At 41.4% G+C, this 23,173-nt stretch overlaps 1 protein-coding gene across 1 annotated transcript in view; it reads right to left on the bottom strand.

The window, feature by feature from the left end:
- Window positions 1–18,312, bottom strand: part of LOC134345724 (multimerin-1-like) — a 67,246-nt gene extending 48,934 nt beyond the window's left edge. Inside the window, exons 1-2 of the mRNA XM_063046844.1 lie at window positions 17,918–18,312; window positions 5,008–5,127 (exon numbers count right to left, since the gene is read on the bottom strand). Of these exons, the coding sequence (XP_062902914.1) occupies window positions 5,008–5,127; window positions 17,918–18,234 (437 nt within the window). The 5' untranslated portion in view covers window positions 18,235–18,312. The remainder of the gene's footprint in view (window positions 1–5,007; window positions 5,128–17,917) is intronic.
- Window positions 18,313–23,173: the final 4,861 nt, after the last annotated feature.

Raw genomic sequence — 23,173 nt, 5'->3', positions numbered from 1 at the left:
TGATTAGATTCGATGAATGGTCATTGATCTTCTTCCCAGGGAAGAGGGGAATTTAAACTAGAAGCTAGAGGTTTAAAGTGAGAGGGAAAAAAATGACTGGAGAGGTGTTAGTGTGCACGTGGAATGAATTGTCAGAGTAAGTGGCAGAGGCAGGTACAATTACAATAAGGGTACATGGGTAGAAAAGGTTCAGAGGGATAGAGATCAAATGCAAGCAAATAGGTTTAGCTTAGTTGGATGGCTAGGTCAGCATGGACCAATACCATCTGAAAGCCACTGACTAGTGGTGTTCCTCAGGGGTCGGTATTGAGACCACTACTTTTCACACTGTTTATCAGTGATTAGGATAATGGAATTGATGGCTTTGTGGCAAAGTTTGTGGACGATGTGAAAATAGGTGGACAGTTAGGTAGTGGAGCGGAAGCAGGGTGATTGCAGCAGAACTTAGACAAATTGGAAGAATGGACAAAAAGGTGGCAAATGGAATGCAGCGTTGGGAAATGTACGAGAATGCATTTTGGTAAGAGGAACAATAGTGCGGACTATTACCTAAATGTGGAGAAGGTTCAAATATCAGAGGTGCAGAGGGACTTAGGAGTCCTCGTGCAAGACTCCCAGAAGGTTAATTCACAGGATGATTCTGTGAAGGCAAATGCAATGTTGGCATTTATTTCAAGGGGAATAGAATACAAAAGCAAGGAGATAATGCTGAGGCTTTAGAAGACACTAGTCAAGCCGCACTTGGAGGATTGTCAACAGTTTTGGGCCCCCTTTCTCAGAAAGGATGTGTTCTCATTGGACAAGTTGTGCTGAAGGGCCTGTTTCAGTGTTGTATGGCTTAATGACTCTATGACTGTAAATCACTGAGTGGCTAGCTCAAAGTTCAAGGTAATTTATGATCAAAGTTCATATATGGCACCACTTACAACCCTGAGATTCATTTTCTCTACGGGTGTTCTCAATATTTTCAGCCAGACTTTCAATCTGTCTCTTATACGCTGATTCATCACCACCTTAGATTCGGGTTACGACAGTGGTGTCATTAGCAAAGCTGAATATGGCATTGCAGCAGTGCTTAGCCACGAAGTTATAAGTTTAAAGTGAGTAGAGTAGTGGGCTAAGCACACGGCCTTACGGTACTGCTGTGCTGAAGTCGTCTGGAAGATCAGAATGGTCATCTACAGTGGTGCTAGAATGTTTGTGAACCTAGTAGAATTTTCTGTATTTCTCCATAAAAATGGCCTAAAATGTGATCAGATCTTCATATAAGTTCTAAAACTAGATAAAGAGAACCCAATTAAATAAATAACATAAAAACATTATACTTGTTCATTTATTTATTGAGAAAAAAGATCGAAAAGAGCCAAAAGAGAAGGGGGAGATCTTTTGTATCTGTACTTACTCAAGAGATAAACATCATCTACAGAAGAGAGGCAAAACAGTATCAAGGTCATGGACCCTATACAGATTACAAAGGAGGCAATGTTTACCGTCTTCAGGCAAATAGTGTAGGTAAACCCCAGAGCCTGATAAGATGTTTCCTTGGACCCTGTGGCAGGCAAGTGCGGAAATTTCTGGGGCCCTAGCAGAGACACTTAAATCATTTTTAGCACCAGGAGAGGTACCAGAGGATTGGAGGATAGCTAATGTTGTTCCACTGTTTAAGAAAGGCACAAAATATAAACCAGGAAATTATAGGCCAGTGAGCCTGACATCAGTAGTGGGAAAGTTATTGGAAGGCATTCTGAGGAACCAGATACATAAGTATTTTTAGGCATCAATAGATTAACGATAGTAAGAAGGATCTAGTACTTGGTTAGCATAGCTTTCTGTGTGGTAGGTTGTATCTAATCAATCTTATAGTTTTTTGAGGAAGTTACCAGGAAAGTTAATGAAGACAAACATGAGAAAATCCTCAGTTTCTGGAAATCTAAAGCAACACACACAAAATGTTGGAGGAAATCCGTAGGCCATCAGGGCTTGCAGTGGGATCTGGACCAGCTGGAAAATGGCCTGAAAAATTAAAGATGGAATTTAATACAGACAGGTGTGAGCTGTTGCACTTTGGTAAACCAACCAGGATAGGTCTTACACAGTGAATGGCAGGGCACTGAGGAGTGCGCTAGAACAAAGGACGTTGTTCCTTGGGACGTAAAAGATTGACTGGTGATTTGATAGAGGTATACAAAGTTAGGAGGGATACAGATAGGGTAAATGCAAGCAGGTTTTTTTCCACTGAGGTTGGGTGGAACCACAATTAGAGGGCATGGATTAAGGGTAAAAGGTAAAAGGTTTAAGGGAAACATGAGGGAAAACTTTATCATTCTGAAGGTTGTAAAGTGTGGAATGAGCTGCCAGCACAGGTGGTGCATGCAAGCTCGATATCAATGTTTAGGAGAAGTTTGGATAGGTACATGAATGATAGAGGTATGGGTATGGAGGGATATGTTCCAGGTGCAGGTCGATGGGAGTAGGCAGTTTAAATGGTTCAGCATTGACCTGATGGGCCGAAAGGCCTGTTTCTTTGTTATACTTTTCTCTGACTCTATGTCTCGCAGAAGGTATTGAACTCATCTGGAAGTGAAGCCCTGTTGTCATCTATGTTGCTTGATTTTAATTTATAAGAGGTGATAGCATTCAATCCCTGCCACAACTGTCAACATCCTTCATTCATTCAAGTTTGGACTGGAATTGCCACCTCACCTGTGAGATGGCATTCTAGAGATTGTACCTGGATCTCTCGTAACTTTCTTGGTCACCAGACTTGTATGTCTCTGACCTGGCCCTCAGCAGATTGTGGATCTCATGGTTCATCCAGGGCTTCTGGTTGAGGAAGATGCTAAATGATTTTGTGAGGAGACTCTCATCTATAACAATTTTTATAAGTCCGTGACAACAATCATGTATTCATTCAGATCCACAGATGAGTCTTTGATCGCAGCCTAGTCCACTAACTCAAGACAACCCTATAGCCGCTTCTCTGCCTCCCATGATCACCTCTTTATGGTTCCGATCTCTAGAGCTTTGCTTTTGAGCTCTCCTTGTATGCAGGTTGGAGAAGGACAGCCAAGTGATCAGATTTACCGAGATGTGGTCTGGGCATGGAATGATAAGCATTCCCTATCTTAGTAAAACAGTGGTCTAGTGTGTTAGGACCACTGGTGCTACAGGTTTTATGCTGATGGTAATTGGGCAGGGTTTTCTTCACACAAGCTTGTTTGAACACCCAACTGTGATTTGAAATGCTTTGGGATGGACTGTTTCTTGTTTAGAGATGACATCTTGTGGTATCTCAAGCACTTGATTATAGTTGGCTGCTGGTGGTATGTAAACAGCAATCAGGATTATGGAGGAAATTCCCCTAGGTAAATAGAATGGATAGCATTCGACTTTGAGGTGTTCAAGATCAGGGGAACATGCGTTCGATAAATCCGTCACAATGAAGTACTGAGAGTTTGTCATGAAACTCACACCTCCACCTTCTGCTTTTTTCCAAATCAGCAGGTCGGTTCATCCTGTGAATCAAGAAGCCCGCAAATCTGATCACCATATCTGGTATGTCGGGAGTAAGCCATGTCTTGATTACACATAGACAATAGACAATAGACAATAGACAATAGACAATAGGTGCAGGAGTAGGCCATTCAACCCTTCGAGCCAGCACCGCCATTCACTGTGATCATGGCTGATCATCCACAATCAGTACCCTTTTCCTACCTTCTCCCCATATCCCTTGACTCCGCTATTTTTAAGAGCTCTATCTAACTCTTTCTCGAAAGAATCCAGAGAATTGGCCTCCACTGCCTTCTGAGGCAGAGCATTCCACAGAACCACAACTCTCTGTGTGAAAAAGTTTTTCCTCAACTCCGTTCTAAATGGTCTACCCCTTATTCTTAAACTGTGGTCTCTGGTTCCGGACTCCCCCAACATCGTGAACATGTTTCCTGCCATCTAGCGTGTCCAATCCCTTAATAATCTTATATGTTTCAATCAGATCCCCTCTCATCCTTCTAAATTCCAGTGTATACAAGCCCAGTTGCTCCAATCTTTCAACATATGACAGTCCCACCATCCCGGGAATTAACCTCGTGAATCTACGCTGCACTCCCTCAATAGCCAGAATGTCCTTCCTCAAATTTGGAGACCAAAACTGTATACAATACTCCAGGTTTGGTCTCACCAGGGCCCTGTACAACCGCAGAAGGACCTCTTTGCTCCTATACTCAACTCCCCTTATTATGCAGGCCAACATGCCATTAACTTTCTTCACTGCCTGCTGTACCTGCATGCTTACCTTCAGTGACTGATGAACAAGGACACCTAGATCTCGTTGTACTTCCCCTTTTCCTAACTTGACACCATTCAGATAGTAATCTGCCTTCCTGTTCTTGCCACCAATGTGGATAGCCTCACATTTATCCACATTAAACGGCATCTGCCATGCATCTGCCCACTCACTCAACCAGTCCATGTCACCCTGCATTCTCATAACATCCTCCTCACATTTCATACTGCCACCCAGCCTTGTGTCATCTGCAAATTTGCTAATGTTACTTTTAATCCCTTCATCTAAATCATTAATGTATATTGTAAATAGCTGTAGTCCCAGCACCAAGCCTTGCCCCACTAGTCACCGCCTGCCATTCTGAAAGGGACCCGTTAATCCCTACTCTTTGTTTCCTGTCTACCAACCAATTTTCTATCCGTCAATACCCTACCCCCAATACATCATGCTCCCTCATGACATCACTCCCTAACCAACCCTAAGCAATCGTTCTAGATCCTAAGCACTCACTATATGAAATTATTTGTCATCACTTCTTGTTTTTTTTCCAGTCACCCATATTCTATATCTCCAGGTTCTTGACCCTTTCACCAATGGGAAGAATTTCTCTCTACCTATCTCTGACTTAACTACTCATGATGATAAGCATCAGATCTTCTTGCAATCTTGATAAATGAGGCTATGTTTTTGGACAAATGATATTAACAAATAATGATGTGTACCTGGGTAGGCAGCTCCTCATTTTCAAAATACATGACTTTGATGTTATCAATACATGGCTCTGCACGTTTTCTATTGTCACCGTAGGCGAGAGTCTTGTATGAACATAAGCACACCAGTTTCTGTAAAACAAGACCAGAGAGATTACTTTCAACCTGGATGATATGCAGTAAATGGAGACCCTCCTGTCGGCTTCACAACTACAATTACCCATGAAGGCAAGGTTGTCAGAAGATATGGAGATGTATGCCACTGTGTCAACCCTTAAGGGATGATGAGAAGGAACAGACTAATTGCAGAGGGACAAATAATAATTCCAAGAATTTCGGCTGAGGCTGGAAATCTTGAGCAAGGCACATAAAATGCGGAAGGAATCCAGCAAGTCAGGCAGTATCTATGGAGGGGAATAAACAATCAAAGTTGTGGGCCAAGACCTTTCATCAGGACTCATGGAGGGGACCAGCTTGGGTTCCAAACGCCAAACATGTCTAGGATATGTGTTAGAATGATGCTCTGTCACTAATTCTATTTCTTTACACTAGGCAATGATAACTCATATCCCTATAAATGCAGAAATTAGTCTCAGTGATGCTGTACTCTGATCTTCACAGAGTGTTCTGTTGACTCTCCCCAATCACAGATGATAAAAAAATCCGCAAATTGACATGAACTTCGACATTTTCCCACCTTTCTTGCTTATAAACCATTGAGAATGTTAAAAACATGATTGACTCAGTTGATTCTGAATGTTTAACTGAGTCACAATTGCCACCAATCTAAGCTAGCGCTGAATTTTTTTCCATATGTAATATTTCATTTTGTCATAATATGATCAGCAAATTCCATAGTTCTGAAAGTCCTAAAAAAAATGTTTTAAAAAGTTGGTTTATTATACTTCAGTTTCTATTTTAGCCCAATGTCTGTGTCCAGTCATTATTTTGCTTCTTGTAAGTTTTTTGTTGTAATAAAATCATTCTTTATAATTTTACAGATTTGTTGTCCTTGAAATATCTCTGATGTGATTGGCTGCTCAGGCAGTTAGATGACATCACTGTTACTGGCTGACACTTCTCATTCAGACTGATTTGGTCTTTGTGAGCCAGTTTCTTCATCGTCTCTTCACTTCTGACTGGATCATCCATTCCAACTAGACTATATCCCAGATGTAACAACTGGAGTAAACTCGTTAAGTTTAAATGGGAAATTTGGTGGATTTTCTTCTGGAAAATAATGAGTTCTGCAAAATTCATTTAAGGTTATGTTTTGAATTTAATTCCAAATTGTCCATCCCATCGCTGGCAAGGCCAACATTCATACGCCCTCCCCAATAACACTGGAACATTGAATTTAGAACACAGAATATACAATAGTACAGCACTGTATGTGCCCTTCAGCCCATAATGTTGTTCTAACCCCATGATCAATATCACCCTCCCCTCTTTCACAGCCGTAACCTTGCATTTTTCTTCAGCCATGAACATATCTAAGATTTTCTTGTGTCTCGATTGTTTCAGCTTCCACCATCGCTCCCAGAAGTACTTCCCAGGCACCTACCAGCCAGTACTCTCTGTGTGAAGAACCTACCTCTGATGTCTCCCCTAATCATTCATCCACTCACCTTAATATTGTGTTCTCTGGTATTGGCCATTGCCACTATATCTATGCCTCTCATAATCTTATACCCTTCAATCAAATTGCCTCTCATCCTCCTTAGCTCCAAAGAGAAAAGTCCGAGCTTACTCAACTTTTCCTCATAAGATGTGCTGTCTAATCCAGGCCACATCCTTCAACACCCTTTCTAAAACTTCCACATCCTTCCTATCATGAGGCAACCAGAACTGACCACAATGCTCTAAGTGTGATCTAACGAGCTTATTATAGAACTGTATATTATAGACTTAGTTCCTTAAGGTTGTTTTTGCTGGGAGAGGTAGTGGGGATAAGTTCCCACTACTTATTAAATGCTCCCAATGGCGTGTGTTTCAAATAGCCTCTGACAACCAAGTCCGGCTCCTGACCTTCACACGTGGCTTAGCTATTAAGCCCGGCAGAACTGTTTTTACTGACAGGAGAAAGGGTGAAGGTGGGATACTGATGCCTTAAAACCAATCACTTCAGGCTGAGGGGGCTCATCAGCCATTGTTGGAAGCTCATGTAAGGGAATGAAAACCCTGATCTCAATCCTTCATGGTCGTGTAGTTAAACCCACTTATGGGGAAGGCTTTGGGAGTAAATTCTGAGGAGAGATATGGAGCTGGAGTCCCTAAGGCAGTCCTACATTGAGTTCAACACTGACCAGCAACTCCTGCCAATCTGTACTGGTCTCAGCTGTTCCTTTGGATTCATCAGCTGTGTGAAGAGGGGGAGCCAGCTGCATGGGCAACATCTGCCTCTCCATGTTGTACTGCCCTGGCTTGTGTATCACGTAGAGAGCTAAGACACAATGTCCATGGTCCACTCTGACCAAAGGAGAGCCTCATAGACCTGCAACATTACCTTGTGGCTCTTCAACTCAATCCCCTGACTAGAGGCTGAATGGTAGCGTAGTGGTTAGCACAATGTTAGTACACCTCGGGGTGTCAGAGTTTGTAGTTCAGTTCCTGCGTCCTCTGTAAGCAAGTTTGTACGTTCTTTCCTATGTGCACATATGTTTCCTCTGTGTTCTCCAATTTCCTCACACAGTCCAAAGACCTACCAGTTAGTAGGTCAATTGGTCATCGTAATTTGTCTCGTGATTAGGGTAGGGTTAATTGGTGGGCTGTTGGGTGGCGTGCCTCAAAAGGTCAATTTGGTGCTGTATCTCTAAATAAATAAATAACGAAGGCCAACAGACAATACACCTTTTTAACAACAAGTAGTAATGAGCCATCATCTTTAACTGCTGTTGCCACAACACTGTTGCGTAGGGAGTTCCAGAGTACAGACCCAACCAGGGATATTTAGATATTGGATAGCTCCATGGGACATACTTTTAAGATGATTGGAGGAAAGTATGGAGTGGAGTATGTCAGATCTAAGTTCTTTATACAGAGGGTGGTGGGTGCCTGGAACGTCTTGCCTGGAGTGGTTGTGGAGGAGATACATTACAGTCATTCAAGAGATTCTCCATCCTCAGTTCTCTTGCTGACAACCTTACATTTGTATCCAAGTCCAAGCATCAGTTCTTCAGGGCCTGACAGAGTGCAGCCTTAGACTTTATGGAAAGCTGGAGAAGAAATTACAGAAGTCCCTGTGGAGATATTTGTTTCATCATCAGCTGCTTGTGAAATTCCAGAAGACGGGAAAGTGACAATATTGTTCAATTGTTTAAAAAAGTTAGTATCAACAAGCTACGGAACCGTAAGTCCAGTTATTCTAACATCAGTAATGGAGAAGTTACTGAAGGGAATTCTAAGGGACAGAATCTACCAGCATTTGGCTAGACAGAGTCCGATTAGGAAGAGTTAGCATGGCTTTGTGTAGGGACTGTCATGCTTGATGAACCATAAAGGCAGATAAGGGTAGGGCAGAAGATTTGGACTTTAGCAAGGCCTTTGACAAGGACTCACATGGTAGGTTGGTCTGTAAGGTTTGATCATATGGAATCCAGGGAGAGCGGGTTAAGTGGATTCAAGCTCTGCTCATGGTAGAAGGCAGAGGTTGATGGTTGAAGGTTGTTTCTCAGAATGGAGGCCAGCGATTCATTGTTTGTCATTAATGCACAAGGCTTGATCAGAAAGTTTGCAGGTGATATGAAATTAGGAGGTGCTGTTGATTGTGTAGCAAATCATTGTAGATCACAAAGGGAATCTTGATCAGTTAGGAAAGTGGGCTGAGGAGTGGCAAAAAGATTTCAATACAAACGAGTGTGAGGTGAAGCATTTTGGAAAGTGAAACAATATAGGACCTATGCTATGAATTATACTATGTCCACTATACAGTGTAATGGAACAGAGGAACTTCGGAGTACAAGTGCATAGCTCATTGAAAGTGCTGGTAAAGGTAGACAAGGCGGTAAAATAAAGTTCAAAATCAAAAACAGGTTTATTGTCACCAACTTAAGTCATGAAAATTGTTTTGTGGCAGCAGTACTTTGCAGGCATAAGACATTACAAAAGTTACAACAAAAATAAATATATAAATGATGCAAAAGAGGAATAGTGAGGTAGTGTCACTGGGTTCATGGATGTTCAGGAGTCTGATGGCAGAGGGGAAGAAGCTGGTCCTAAAACATTGAGTCACCAGTCAGGGTTGTAGTGTTATGCTACAGCTGCATAACATTGTGGAGGCCACGCTTGGAGCTCTGTGTACAGTTTTGGTCCTCCTATCATAGGAAAGATGTGGTTAAACTCAAAAGGGTGCAGAAAAGATATGCAAGGATGGTGCCAGGACGAGAGAGCCCGAGTTATCGGGGTGAGGTCCGCCAGGCTAGGACTTTATCCCTTGGAACGTAGGAGAATAAGGGGTGACCTTACAGAAATGATTAAAATTGTGACAGACATAGATAAGATGGGCTGAGGAATTAACTCATTTCCTCCCTCCACAGAGGTGGCCTGATGTGCTGAGCGTTTCCAAAGTTTACTGTATTTATTTCAGACTTCCAGTATCTCAACACATGTAGACCTGGGAACATGATGGATAACCTTCTAGCACTCTCCCTTCAGATCACACCTTTGCTAGAGTTTACAAATGCGTGATGTCTATTTCTGGGAAAGGGAACAACAGCTAGAAACATCCCCTTCCCAGTGCTGCTGCCACATTCTCAGACTCTTAACTCTACACCTCTTACTCCATTATTGTCACTTCAGCATTTCTTTATTCACTACCTCAGATTACTCTACATTCTGTTGTTTTTAGACTCATCACTGCATTTATTGTTGGATTTATTATTACCATAAAAACTGTTTACTCTGTGAGCTCACACAAATAAGGAATTTCAGTACCCCCGGTGTATATACTTGACAATAAACTGGACTGGTCTAAGAACACTGAGGCCGTCTACAAGAAGGGTCAGAGCCGTCTCTATTTCCTGAGGAGACTGAGGTCCTTTAACATCTGCCGGATGATGCTGAGGATGTTCTACGAGTCTGTGGTGGCCAGTGCTATCATGTTTGCTGTTGTGTGCTGGGGCAGCAGGCTGAGGGTAGCAGACACCAATAGAATCAACAAACTCATTCGTAAGGCCAGTGATGTTATGGGGATGGAACTGGACTCTCTCACGGTGGTGTCTGAAAAGAGGATGCTGTCCAAGTTGTATGCCATCTTGGTCAATGTCTCCCATCCACTACATAATGTACTGGGTGGGCACAGGAGTACATTCAGCCAGAGACTCATTCCTCCGAGATGCAACACTGAGCATCATAGGAAGTCATTCCTGCCTGTGGCCATCAAACTTTACAGCTCCTCCCTGAGGGTCAGACACCCTGAGCCAATAGGCTGGTCCTGGACTTATTTCATAATTTACTGGCATAATTTACATATTACTATTTAACTATTTATTACTATTTTTCTATTACTATTCTATCACTATTTATTATTTATGGTGCAACTGTAACGAAAACCAATTTCCCCCAGGATCAATAAAGTATGACTATGACTATGACTATGACTAGGTATAAACTGATCTGAATCTAAATCCAAATCTAAACAGTTAAGATGTCTCCCACTGTTAAATAGCCTGTTATTGAGAGGATTTAGGACAGGCACATGAAGGTAAGCACCTGGAGAAGAAGAGGTAAATAAAGTGGTTTGACCAAAGCATTAACTTTCCAGCTGCAGGGACTGAGTGAGGAACAACTGAAGTGTTTCAAAGCCCTTTGGTGGTGAGTCCAACTTTTTTGTTTCTGTTGCGTTCATATAACTATGGACCAGCAGATGGCAGCATTGTGCAGCACAACTCCAGTTCAATCGCCAGTAAAACACCAATAAAGTACAATTAGAATAGTACATTATAGTTTCTGACTATTCAGAAACACCAATATTTCACCATCAGTTCCACTAGATGATGTTTGCAACATTCCCTCTCCACTCACTGCCGCCTCAGTTCCCACACTTCATGTCAGCACCCTGTGGCACCACTTCCCACTCTTCCTTTAAACTTACCAGGTACACTGGGAATGCAATTATGCTACTGTATAACATCTAAAAAAAGGTGAATTAAAAATGTGTTGTGCATATAATATCTTAATAATATTCAATGGTCCAGAACGTCTGCCAGTCAGATACCATCAAAGTGTCGAGCTATCCAGATTATCAAAGAAACAAAGAAACTGCAGATTCTGGACCAAAAATGTCCTGATGCAATACTTAAACCTGAAACATTGACTATATCCTCTACATTTGAACCAGATGGATTAGGACCATTGTCAGAACCGAATTCTTCACACAACAGGACATGGCAATCGTAATTTTTTTTGCAAGAAGCTATATCTCAAGGAATTCCAAAGCCAGAATTGTGAGATGAGAGTACCAATGAGGTGTGGGCACGCTGCAGTCCATCATGAAAGCCAGCCTCCCCTCCACAGACTCTGCCTACACTTCTCCTGCCTTGGTAAAACAGCCAACACAATCAAATATCCATCCCACCCCAGTCATTCTCTGCTTTCCTCCCTTCCATCAAGCAGAAATTTTAAAATGTTGAAAGCACGTAGCATCAGGGTCAAGAACAGCTTCTATTTCACTGTCATAAGACTCTTGAACGGACCTCTTATGTGGTAAGTTTCTCGTTTTTATTCTTCATTTTTTTATTCCTCGTTTGCTAGGGCATAGTTAATGCAGTGGGAATGGCTCCAGGGCTCTTTTGTGTTCTTTGCGTGAGATGTGGGAAATCTGGGAGACCTCCAGCCTCTGTGATTACCACATCGGCACCAAGTACACCAAGCTGCAGCTCCTTAGAGAATGTGTTAAGGAACTGGAACTACAGCTCGATGACTTTTTGGTGATAGATAGAAGCTGCAGGGAGGTATTCACCCCTGGGTTGCAGGAGGCATGTAACAGGGTGACTGTCAGGAGAAGGAGGGGAAATGGGCAGCCTTGGATACAGTTGAGGGTGACAACCTGCCAGGGTGGGCTTGTGAGCTGCTGTGACAGGGTCTCTGGCACTGAGCCTGGTGCTGTGGCTCAGAAGAGAAGAGAGGTGAAGAGGACTGCAGTGGTGATAGGAGATTCCATAGTCAGAGGAATAGAGATGAGATTCCGTGGGCATGATAGAGACACCCGGATGGTATGTTGCCTCCCAGGTACGAGGTTCAGGGATGTCTCACGGTATTCTCAAGGGGGAAGGTAAGCAACTAGAAGACTTGGTATATATATCTCTGGATGCTGCCTGTGCCACATGCGATTTGGCAGGAACTGGTGCAGGGGGCAGGGGTTCAGATTTATGGATCATTGGGTTCTCTTCTGTGGAAGGTATGACCTGTACAAAAGGAACAGGTAAAACCTGAACCCAAGGGGGACCAATACCCTTGCGGGCAGGTTTTCTAGAGCTGGTCAGGAGGGTTTAAACTAATTTGGCAGGGGGGTGGGAACCAGAGTGATAGGGCTGAGGATGAGGTAGTTGGTTTATAAACAGAGGCAGTGTGTGTGTAGTGAGACTGCTAGGAAGGAGAGGCTAATGATCTGGCAAAATTGCAGTCAACGGGATGGGTTGCAATGTAGAAGTCAGACAAAATCGAAAAGGGTGAATACAGGACTGAAGGTGTTATACTTAAATGTGTGCCGTATACTGAATAAGGTAGATGAACTTGCACAATTACAGATTAGCATATATGACGTTGTGGGCATCACAGAATCATGGCTAAAAAAAGATTATAGCTGGGGAATAAAGGGAATTACAGAGGCATGAGAGGAGCAGGCCAAAATTGTTTGGAAAAGAATGCTGGCAGGGATGACAACAGAGTAGCAATGGCTGAAATTTATGCAAGAAATTCAGAAGGCACAGGATATATACATCCCAAAGAGGACAAGTATACTCAAGGTAGGATGACACAACCGTGGCTGACGGGAGAAGTCAAAGCCAACATAATAGCCAAAGAGAGGGCATATAATAGTTTTCTGGGCCTCTATTCACTGGAATTCAAAAGAATGAGGGGTAACCTCATTGAAATCTAGTGAATACTGAAAGACCTCAATAGAGTGGATGTGGAGAGGACGTTTCCTATGGTGAGGGAGTCTAAGAGCAAAGGACACAGCTTCAAAATAGAAGGTTGTCCTTTTAGAATGGAGATGAGGAGGAATTTCTTTAGCCAGAAAAGGGAAATCTGCGGAATTCCATAAGACCATAAGACATAGGAGCAGAATTAGGCTATTTGGCCCATTGAGTCTGCTCCACCATTCAATCATGGCTGATCTTTTTTCTTATCTCCTCCTCAGCCCCAGTTCCCGGCCTTGTCCCCTTAACCTTCTTGTCTAGTCAAGAACCTATCAATCTCTGCCTTAAATACACTCAATGACCTGGCCTCCACAGCTGCATGTGGCAACAAATTCCACAATTTCACCACCCTGGCTAAAGAAATTTTTCTCCATCTCTATTCTGAGGCTGTAATCTCTTGTCCTAGACTCTCCCACCATGAGAAACATCCTTTCCACATCTACTCTGTCTAGGCCTTTCAACATTCGAAAGGTTTTAATGAGATCCCCCCCCCCCATCTTTCTGAATTCCAGTGAGTATAGACCCAGAGCCATCAAACGTTCTTCATATGATAACCCTTTCATTCCTGGAATCATCCTTGTGAACCTCCTCTGGACCCTCTCCAATGCCAGCACATATTTTCTAAGATGAGGGGCACAAAACTGTATACAATACTCAAGGTGAGGCCTCACCAGTGCCTTATAAAGCCTCAGCATCACATCCCTGTTCTTGTATCCTAGACCTCTTGAAATGAATGCTAACATGGCATTTGCCTTCCTCACCACTGACTCAACCTGCAAGTTAACTTTCAGGGTGTTCTGCATAAGGACTCCCAAGTCCCTCTGCATCTCCGATTTTTGGATATTCTCCACATTTAAAAAATGACTGTGCATTTTCCAACATTGTAGTTTACTTACCACTTTCTTGCCCATTCTCCTAATCCGTCTGAGTACTTTTGCAGCCTACCTGTTTCCTCAACACTACCTGCCCCTCCACCAGTCTTTGTATCATCTGTAAACTTGGCAACAAAGCTATTTATTCCACCATCTAAATCATTTATAACTCAACACCAACCTCTGCAGAACACCACTAGTCACTGGCAGCCAAACAGAAAAGGATCCTTTTTTTCCCCACTTGCTGCCTCCTACCAATCAGGCAATGCTCTAACCATGTTAGTAATACCTGTAATACCATGGGCTCTGAACTTGGTAAACAGCCTCATGTGTGGCACCTTGTCAAATGCCTTCTGAAAATTCAAATATACAATATCTACTGCATCCCCTTTATCTATCCTACTTGTAATTTCCTCAAAGAATTCCAAGAAGTTTGTCAGGCAGGATTTTCCCTGAAAGAAACTATGCTGACTTTGTACAAACTTGTCCTGTGTCACCAAGTACTCCATCACCTACCTTATCCTTAACAATTGACTTTAACATCTTCCCAACCACTGTGGTCAGGCTAACTGGTCTATAATTTCCTTTCTGCTGCCTTCCTCCTTTCTTAAAGAGTGGAGTAATATTTGCAATTTTCCAGTCCTCTGGCACCATGCAAGAGTCCAATGATTTTTGAAAGATCATTTCTAATGCCACCACAATCTCTAACGCTACCTCTTCCAGAACCCTAGGATGTAGTTCATCTGGTCCTGGTGACTTGTGTACCTTTAGATCCTTCAGCTTTTTGAGCAGCTTCTCTCTTGTAACAGTAACTGTACCCACTTCTCTTCCTTCACACACTACAACATCAGGCGTACTGCTAGAGTCTTCCACAGTGAAGACTGATGCAAAACACTTATTTAGTTCATCAGCCATCTCCTTGTCCCCATTATTATTTCTCCTGCCCAATTTTCTAGAGGAAATATATCCACTCTCATTTCTCTTTTATTTTTAACATGAAAAACTTATACTATCCACTTTGATATTATTTGCTAGCTTGCATTCATATTTCATCTTTTCCCTTCTAATGATTTTTAAAAACTTCCCAATCCTCTATCTTCCCACTACATTTTGCTTTGTTGTATGCCCTTTCTTTTGCTTTTACAATAGCTTTGACTTCCTTTGTCAGCCACAGTTGTACTATTTTACTATTTGAGTATTTCTTCATTTTTGGAATACACATGTCCTGCACCTTCCTTATTTTTCCCAGAAACACATGCCATTGCTGCTCTGCTGACATCCCTACCAGCAGCTCCTTCCAATTTACTTTGGCCAATTCCCCTCTCATACCACTGTAATTTCCCTTACTCCACTGAAAAACTGCTACATCAGACTTTACTTTCTCCCTATCCTAAGAGTTCTTTTACTGTACTTTAAGCTCCCTAATCGCCTCCGGTTCATTACATAACACCCAATCCAGTATAGCTGATCCCCTAGCAGGCTCAACAACAAACTGCTCTAAAAAGCCATCTCTTAGGCGTTCAACAAACTCACTCTCTTGAGATCCATTACCAACCTGATTTTCCCAATAGACCTGCATGTTAAAATCTCTCATGACTACCATTGCCCTTTGACTCACTTTTTCTATTTCCTGTTGTAACTTGTGGTCCACCTCCCAGCCACTGTTGGGAGGCCTGTATATAACTGCCATCTTTCTTAACTCAACCCACAGGGATTCAACAACTTCCGATCCTATGTCACATCTTTCTACTGATTTGATGCCATTCTTTACCAGTAGCGCAACACCACCCTCTCTGCCTACCTCCCTATCCCTCCGATAAAACGTGGAACCTTGGACATCCAGCTCCCAACTACAACCATCCTTCAGCCACGATTCAGTGATGGCCACAACATCATACCTGGCAATCTGTAGTATTGCAACAAGATCATCCACCTTATTTCTTAAACTACTCGCATTTAGATACAACATCTTGAGTACCGTATCTGCTATCCTTTCCGATTCTGCATCTCTAACAATTTGATCGTAGAGATCTGTTGACGCCGCTGATCGGCCACATACAATGCCACAGGCATCAGTGGAGGCCAGGTCATTGGGTATATTGAAGGCTGCGGTCGATTAGTCAGGGCATGATAGGATACAGGGCAAAGGCAGGACCTTGGGGCTGAGAGGGAAACTAGATCAGCCATGATGAAATACTGGAGCAGACCCAACAGCCCAATGTCCTAATGCTGCTTCTATATCTTATGGTCTTAATGATGAACTCTTCACATCACAATCTACCTCATTCTGATTTTGCACCTTATTATCTACTAGCACTGCATTTTCTCTGTATATGTAACATTTTTCTCTGCATTCTGCTTTTGCTTTTCACTTGTACTACACAAATACATTGTTGTAATCAAATAATCTGTATGGATGACATGCTAAACAATTTTTTTACTTCAGCTTGTATATGTGACAATAGTACCAATTTACCTAGTTACCCATCTACCGGTTACCTGATTTCAAGTGGAATGTTGAGCAACAAGGATAGGGGGGAAAGGATTTTCCCCAGAAGAAGGTGTAGACCCAAAGGGTAGAATGGTTCCTTTCTGTCATTATGAAATAAATTTAATGTACATAATAAAGGGATGTCCCTTTAGAACAGAGATTAGGAGGAATTTCTTCAGCCAGATAGTAGTAGTGAACCTGTGTAATTTGTTGCCACAGGGGTCTCTGGGGGACAAGGCATTGGATGTATTTCAGGCATAGAATGATAAATTCTTGATTGGTAAGGGGAGAAAGAGTTACAGGGAGAATGCTGGAGAATAAACTCAAAAAAATAAAATTAACAGTGATTGAATGGCAGAGCAGACTCAATGAGCTGAATGATCTAATTCTACTTCTACATAGCTTAGCTTCCGGTCTTATTGTTGAACCAGTCACCAGGTTCTCAAGACGGAAAGGTGTGTCACTTTGGAATAATGTACCAACTGGAAAACTACTAGTTTGTGTTCACTGCTCCATCATGGCTGACAAAAGTACTGATGTCTCAGTGCATTTTGTTCAAGGAGTCAAAATTGGTCTGGCTTCAAGCCATGGTACACACACTGAGTCATCTAGATAATATAGGTTCTCACATTATTGAACTTGAAAAGCATATAGGATGAAACACAAAATATGTTTCTTGTAAGTGTGCACAACATGAATAATCAGACAGCTAAAACATCATTCACAGTTTGTGCCATAATAGCAAAATAAATAGAAACCGCTTCTTTATTGATTAGTAGCCAAAGGTCTGACCATTATTAAAGAGACAATAGTTCGATTCTCATCATGGCAGCTGGGAAATTTAAACTGCCGTAAATTAATAAGTCAGGAATTTATTAAAAAGAAAGCTAATGTTTATAAAAAATCTGTCATTTATTAATGATTTGCAGGAAAGGAAACCCCTTTTCATTACTCAGTCATAAGTACAATTGACTCCTAAAGCCTTCAGTTCAGAATAACCAGGCATAGACATCAAATGATATCATTGGCAACATCATCTACGCTGCATGAACAAATGTATAGGAATCACGAAAAAGCTTGGTATGGCATACAATGAGATTATGGCTCATCATTGTCAATAATTTTGTCTGATTCCTATATGCATTGATTTCTTTAGTATCCAAGATTATTGATACCTGAACATGGGCATCTGCATAGAGAATAAATGGATACGGAAATTCCTCAGAAATGCAGACAGGTGAGCATACGGAGATACAAACTGTGACATTATAATGCAGAATTGGTGTAAGTGGGTAGTTAATGGTTAGCACTGACCCAACGAGCTAAAGGACCTATTTCTGAGCTGTATCTCTCCATGAGAGTCTCCAGTTCAATGAAGTAAAGAAATGATTACTGTGATGTTAAAATGTGGTTATACTTACTTTCCCCTGGCTGTTTCAAAGTTTGGCTTGCTGCTTCCAACCCTGCTGTATGAAAGAAGCTTCTGTTTATGGCTGAGTTTACTCATTCCTCCCACAGCGTAATTTGCCTGTCGAAGAGATCTATTAGCAACAGGACGATCATTAGAAGATGAATTCCCAACCATCATCTCTCTGAGCCCAGTCTTTTTTCCTTTCTCCGTCGCAAAGACATTGCTTCCATTCTCAGCTGTCTTGCTGGCACTGTTGTTTGCTTCAGGGACCGCACAGCAAACTTTTGAAAGGCTGAAAATTAATCCAAAAACAACGAGGCCTTGCATTCCTACTGAGTTGGAAATCACTGTCCTTCCCAGGGTAACAGCCGGTCCCGTGCAGAGAACACTTGCCTGAACCGACACAATGAAATCATTCCTTTAACAGCTTTATGTCACCTCAGAAAGGAAATAGCATCCGAATTCTGGATGTGACAGAAGGAAACAGAGAGGCCCTTCCCAGGAAGCTCATGAAGAGAAAAAGTAAATGTGGTTTCCGTGAAGCCGGTGGAAATAGATTTTCCATTGATTTTGTAAAGAGCAAGGAATTCCATCTGTGTTGTTGCATCAGAGTTCAAAGGTAAAGATATTTAATCATCAAATCAAAGAGATTCATATTCCCATACTGACCATTAAATAGTTACACAATCTAATCCTATTTTCACAATGATCAAATGCAATACCCAGTCTAATCACAAATGAACATGCAAGGAATAGCAAGGTACGGATCATGGGCAGGCAGATAGCTTTAATTTAATTTGGCATCATGGTCAGCACATACATCGTGGGCTGAAGGGGGAAGGGCTGTTCCTGTGTCGTACTGATTTATATTCTAGGTTCCCTGTCTTATTCCTCCACTTTTCAGACCCACTAGCTACACAGCATGGAGAAGAAGTATTTGGAATGGCATTGAGCACTTTGAGTTCACATATCAGAAATCCGCAGAAGTCCTGTGTAGACAATAAGGGGAGCAGTCAATCATTGTTTGTCTAACTACTCTCCCTTCTACTTCATCAGCCTCTTAATGTTTTATCTGTGTTCACCACATTGGCCTAATCGCTCATCTCAGAACTCATAATGCAAGAGTGGAAGCAGCAGGTCATTTTCAATCCTAACAAGTATTCCAAGAAGAAGACATTAACATGAGCTAGTGAATTCTAACTCTCCCTTGTGTTCTTGGTGAAGGAGTTCTTCACACTTTTTCTTCACTGCCCTCTAATCTTTCTTCCATTTCCTTTAAATAAAACTTTCGGTGATCTTACAAGTAAGGAAGATTCAGAACATGGAAAAGTACAGCACAGGAACAGGCCTTTTGGCCTACGATATTATGATGAAATAATTACACTCATAAACAAATGCCTAACTCAACTAATCCTTTCTGACTACACAATATCTATATCTCTCCATTCTTTGCATATTAACTTACCTAGCTAAGAGTATCTTAAATGCCTTCAGCATATTTGTCTCTACTACAGCTCCTGGCAATGCATTCCAAGTATCCACTACACTGTGTAAAAAGCTACTCCCACACATCTCCTTTGAACTTATCCCCTCTCACCTTATCTTCATGCCCTTTCAATCCTGGGAAAAAGATATGCCAGTTTACTCTATCTATGTCTCTCATAAAACTATAAACTTTTGTCATGTCTCCCCTCAACCTCTACTGCTCTGGAGAAAACAACACAAGTTTGTCCAAACTCTCTGATTCAACAGCATCCTGGGAAACCTCTTCTGCCCCTTCTCCAAAACCTCCACATCCTTCACTAATGGAGCAGCAATAGAATATGTCCTAGTCATTGAATTAGCATGGAAACTAGCCGATGCCAACAAGCAGCTAGTCGCATTTCCCTGGATTGACACAAGTCTCACTAAATCTTTCCAATCCATATACTGGTCCAAATGTTTCTTTACAATTGTTATTGTACCTGCCTTTATATATGTCCTCTACTTTCACTTTTATCTACAGTACTCTCTGCAATATTTATAACACCGTCACCTTGAAGAATGAAATGTTCCTAATCTAGGAAATGGACTTATTGATGCATTCAGCTATTCAGCATGGAAACGGATCTATCAGCGAAATTTCTCCATGCTGACAAAGCGATCTATCGAAACTAGTCCTATTTGCCTACTCTTTGTCCATATTCATCTGAACCCTTCTTATCCATGTTTCGCTACATACGTCAGAATCAGAATCAGACTGTCTCTTAAACCTTCCCTTATGATTTCCTCTGGCAGCTTACTGCATTTACCCACCACCCTCTGTGTGAAAAGCTTGCACCTCAGCTCTCCTTTAAATCTTTCCCCTCTCAATGTGGATCTGAACCCTCTTACTTTAGATTGTCTTGCCCTGTAAAAATGATGTTGACTATCTACCTCATGATGGCTATCAAGTTTCTCCCAAAGATCAAAGGTGTCATTGTTAAATATAAACCATTGGTGGTGGAGTTTATCTTTGCAAGTTGTTATGAATATGCAGGAGAATGGAGGGATAGGGAGATGATGTAGGCAGAAAGGATTAAGCATTTAATTGCTTCAGTTAGTTTGGCACAACATTGTAGCTGAAAGGCGCGTTCCTGAGCTGCAATGTTCTATGTTCCAAACTGGATGCATAGTGAATGGGAAAAGATGAAGACTCCAACAGTTTCAGGAGCAGTGAGGTGCCTCAGATAGACAGCTGAGCAAACCAAGTGTGAAACTTTGGGGAGGTCGGTTCATTAGAGAAACTACCTGCTTTTTATTTGTTTGAAATTTGAAAAGAATGAAGACAATTCCTGACCATTTGATGCCGTATCAATCAGTTTCTTTTCATATGAATCCAAAATTATATTGTTTAGATTGTATGGAGCTTCTAGACATATGAGGAGCTCTTAGAAAAAATTGACATGAGTCAACTATCATCTCTTGTTCTCTAATGTTTTGAGATGTGGAATTTTCCATTTGACCCACAAGACCTTTTACACTATACTCAATATAAAATTGAGGGAAAGTGTTCTCTCCTCTGACATTTTCTTCCTTAATCTGCCTCTAGTTTAAGGGCGAGGGAAGATCCAGAACAGACTGTTTTATTCTGATGTTGTGTGTGAATATGCATTACCTGATGATCCATTCACTGATTCTTCCAGTGCTCATTTTAATTTTCAAACAGCAGCTAAATAAAGTTCTAATGGAAGGTCTAGAACTGGAAATGTTACCTGTCACTTTCCACAGATGCTGTTTGACTACCATGTTTACAACATTGTGCTTTTATTTAAGATTTTCATTGTTTACAGTATTCTTGACATTAAGGGTCCTTTTCTACTTATGCTGTCAGTTGTAGTTAATATTTAAAAACTTTAGTCAAATTACACCTCAACTTATTGCCAGAGAAAGCAACTGTAGTTTATATAATATCTCCCTGTGGCTTAATTGCTTGGATTACTTGGACTGTGCTCCCTCCAGTGTATCCATCTGATAGTCTGCTGTTTTACATTGCTCCTGGCTCTCCAAGTGTAGTCCAGCCAGGACTTTGAGTTGCAATTTACTTTCCTCTATCCTTTAGATTAAAAAATGCAATGCTATTTGAGATTATAGTTTTCTTATTTATTATTATTATTTTTTTTAAGTATTTCTCCTTGTCAGGCATCATGCCAAGCCATTGTAAATTTTGCCCTGAATCTAAGTGCTCTGGGCTCACTGGCCTGCTTTGAAATTCTATAAGTGTGCCACTGGAACAGTGCAGCAGGTTTTGGGTTAAAATTGTGTTGTTGTCTTTGACCAGAGGTGATTTACTCTGGTCTGTGTTGCTTGCAAATCCACAGCCAAAAGATTTTATATTTATCTCTGGCCAGAGAATTGCTTATAGCTTTTGGACAGGCTCATTTGCCAATCTAAACATTTGATGTCCACCAAAACATTGTTTGAAGACAAATAGTTCAAACCCACCACTCATACTATCAGGCATCCTAAGGTAATGTGATAAATTGGAGAGAAATAAGATGTCATCTGCAATAAATAGGTTAATAGAGGCAAGATTCAAAAGTTCAAACGTTCATTTATTATCGAATCACGTATCCATTTACAGCTCTGAAATTTGTCTTCTCCAGATAGTCACAAAACAAAGGAAGAAAATGAAAGTTGTTCAGAGAGAAACATCAGACCCTCCCCCAACCTCGCACAAAAAAGAAAAGCATCCTGATCATCAACCCCAAAAACCTCCCTCCCCCCGCACAAAATGGGACAGAGACATTGACACCACCCCACACAAAAAAAAACCCTGCCTTGCCCAAAAAAAACTAACAGAACACAACAGTACATCAACCGCTAAACACCCTCCCCTCACGCAACAAAAAGGAAAAGGAAGGGGTGATATTAAAACCGTAAGTCTGAAAAAGTCCATAGTCCGTAAACGTAATAGTCCAATCGATAAACGCAGAACCATGATATCACCAATATTCATTGAAAGAGAGGGACACCCCATGAGGCAGCGATAGTAAGGATGACAAAAGCAATACTAATGAAATGCAAGTCACTTCTAATTTTTTCAGAAACCTTTTCTGATTAATCTAAAACAGGCCTGGCCCATTATCACCTGATCTCTCCTTGAAGAGAACCATTTTCTCCCATTTTAAACAGAAGATCCTTTGGCCAGGCACATGAGAGCAGACAGAAAAAAACATTCAGCCTACGTTTAGCGTGCAATCTTATTTATATTCCTCTTCACTATAACCTTTCCATGTGACCGGAGATCAATTACTGTGTCTGCCGGTAGCTAGGAGATAATGGCTCAAAAAGGGCTGGTGGCCTTGCTCTCTCATTAGCCTTACCAATATAACCAGTCAGAATGAAGGTTTCCTCCTATCCATGGCTTCTAAAGCACCAGAATGTTCCAAAGATAGCTGGCCCAGTATGACAGCTACTGAACTACCTCACCTACTCCAATGTCACAGAAGGGTATCCTGACATGGTCAAAAATGCAAATCTTTAATATTTATGATGAATTCTGGTATCAGAAATTTACATTCACACTTTAACAAATAATCAAACATGTTGCGATCAAACTATATTTGAGCTGATTGGCCAAATGTCTACTGTTTATAAGAATAGTAGTTTCCTACCCCAGAATTATAAAATCAAAATTCATGCAGGAAAAAAAACATTTATTTCTCACCTCTTCCCATATGGAATCAGGCAATTTCTATTTTCAAGTGCTTGCAACATTTAACTAAAATTATATCAAAATTAACTC

This window comes from Mobula hypostoma, chromosome 4 (assembly GCF_963921235.1).
Source record: "Mobula hypostoma chromosome 4, sMobHyp1.1, whole genome shotgun sequence".
NCBI lineage: Eukaryota > Metazoa > Chordata > Chondrichthyes > Myliobatiformes > Myliobatidae > Mobula > Mobula hypostoma.
The sequence above is the reverse complement of the archived record's forward strand: the minus strand, read 5'-3'. Positions and strand labels throughout refer to the sequence as shown.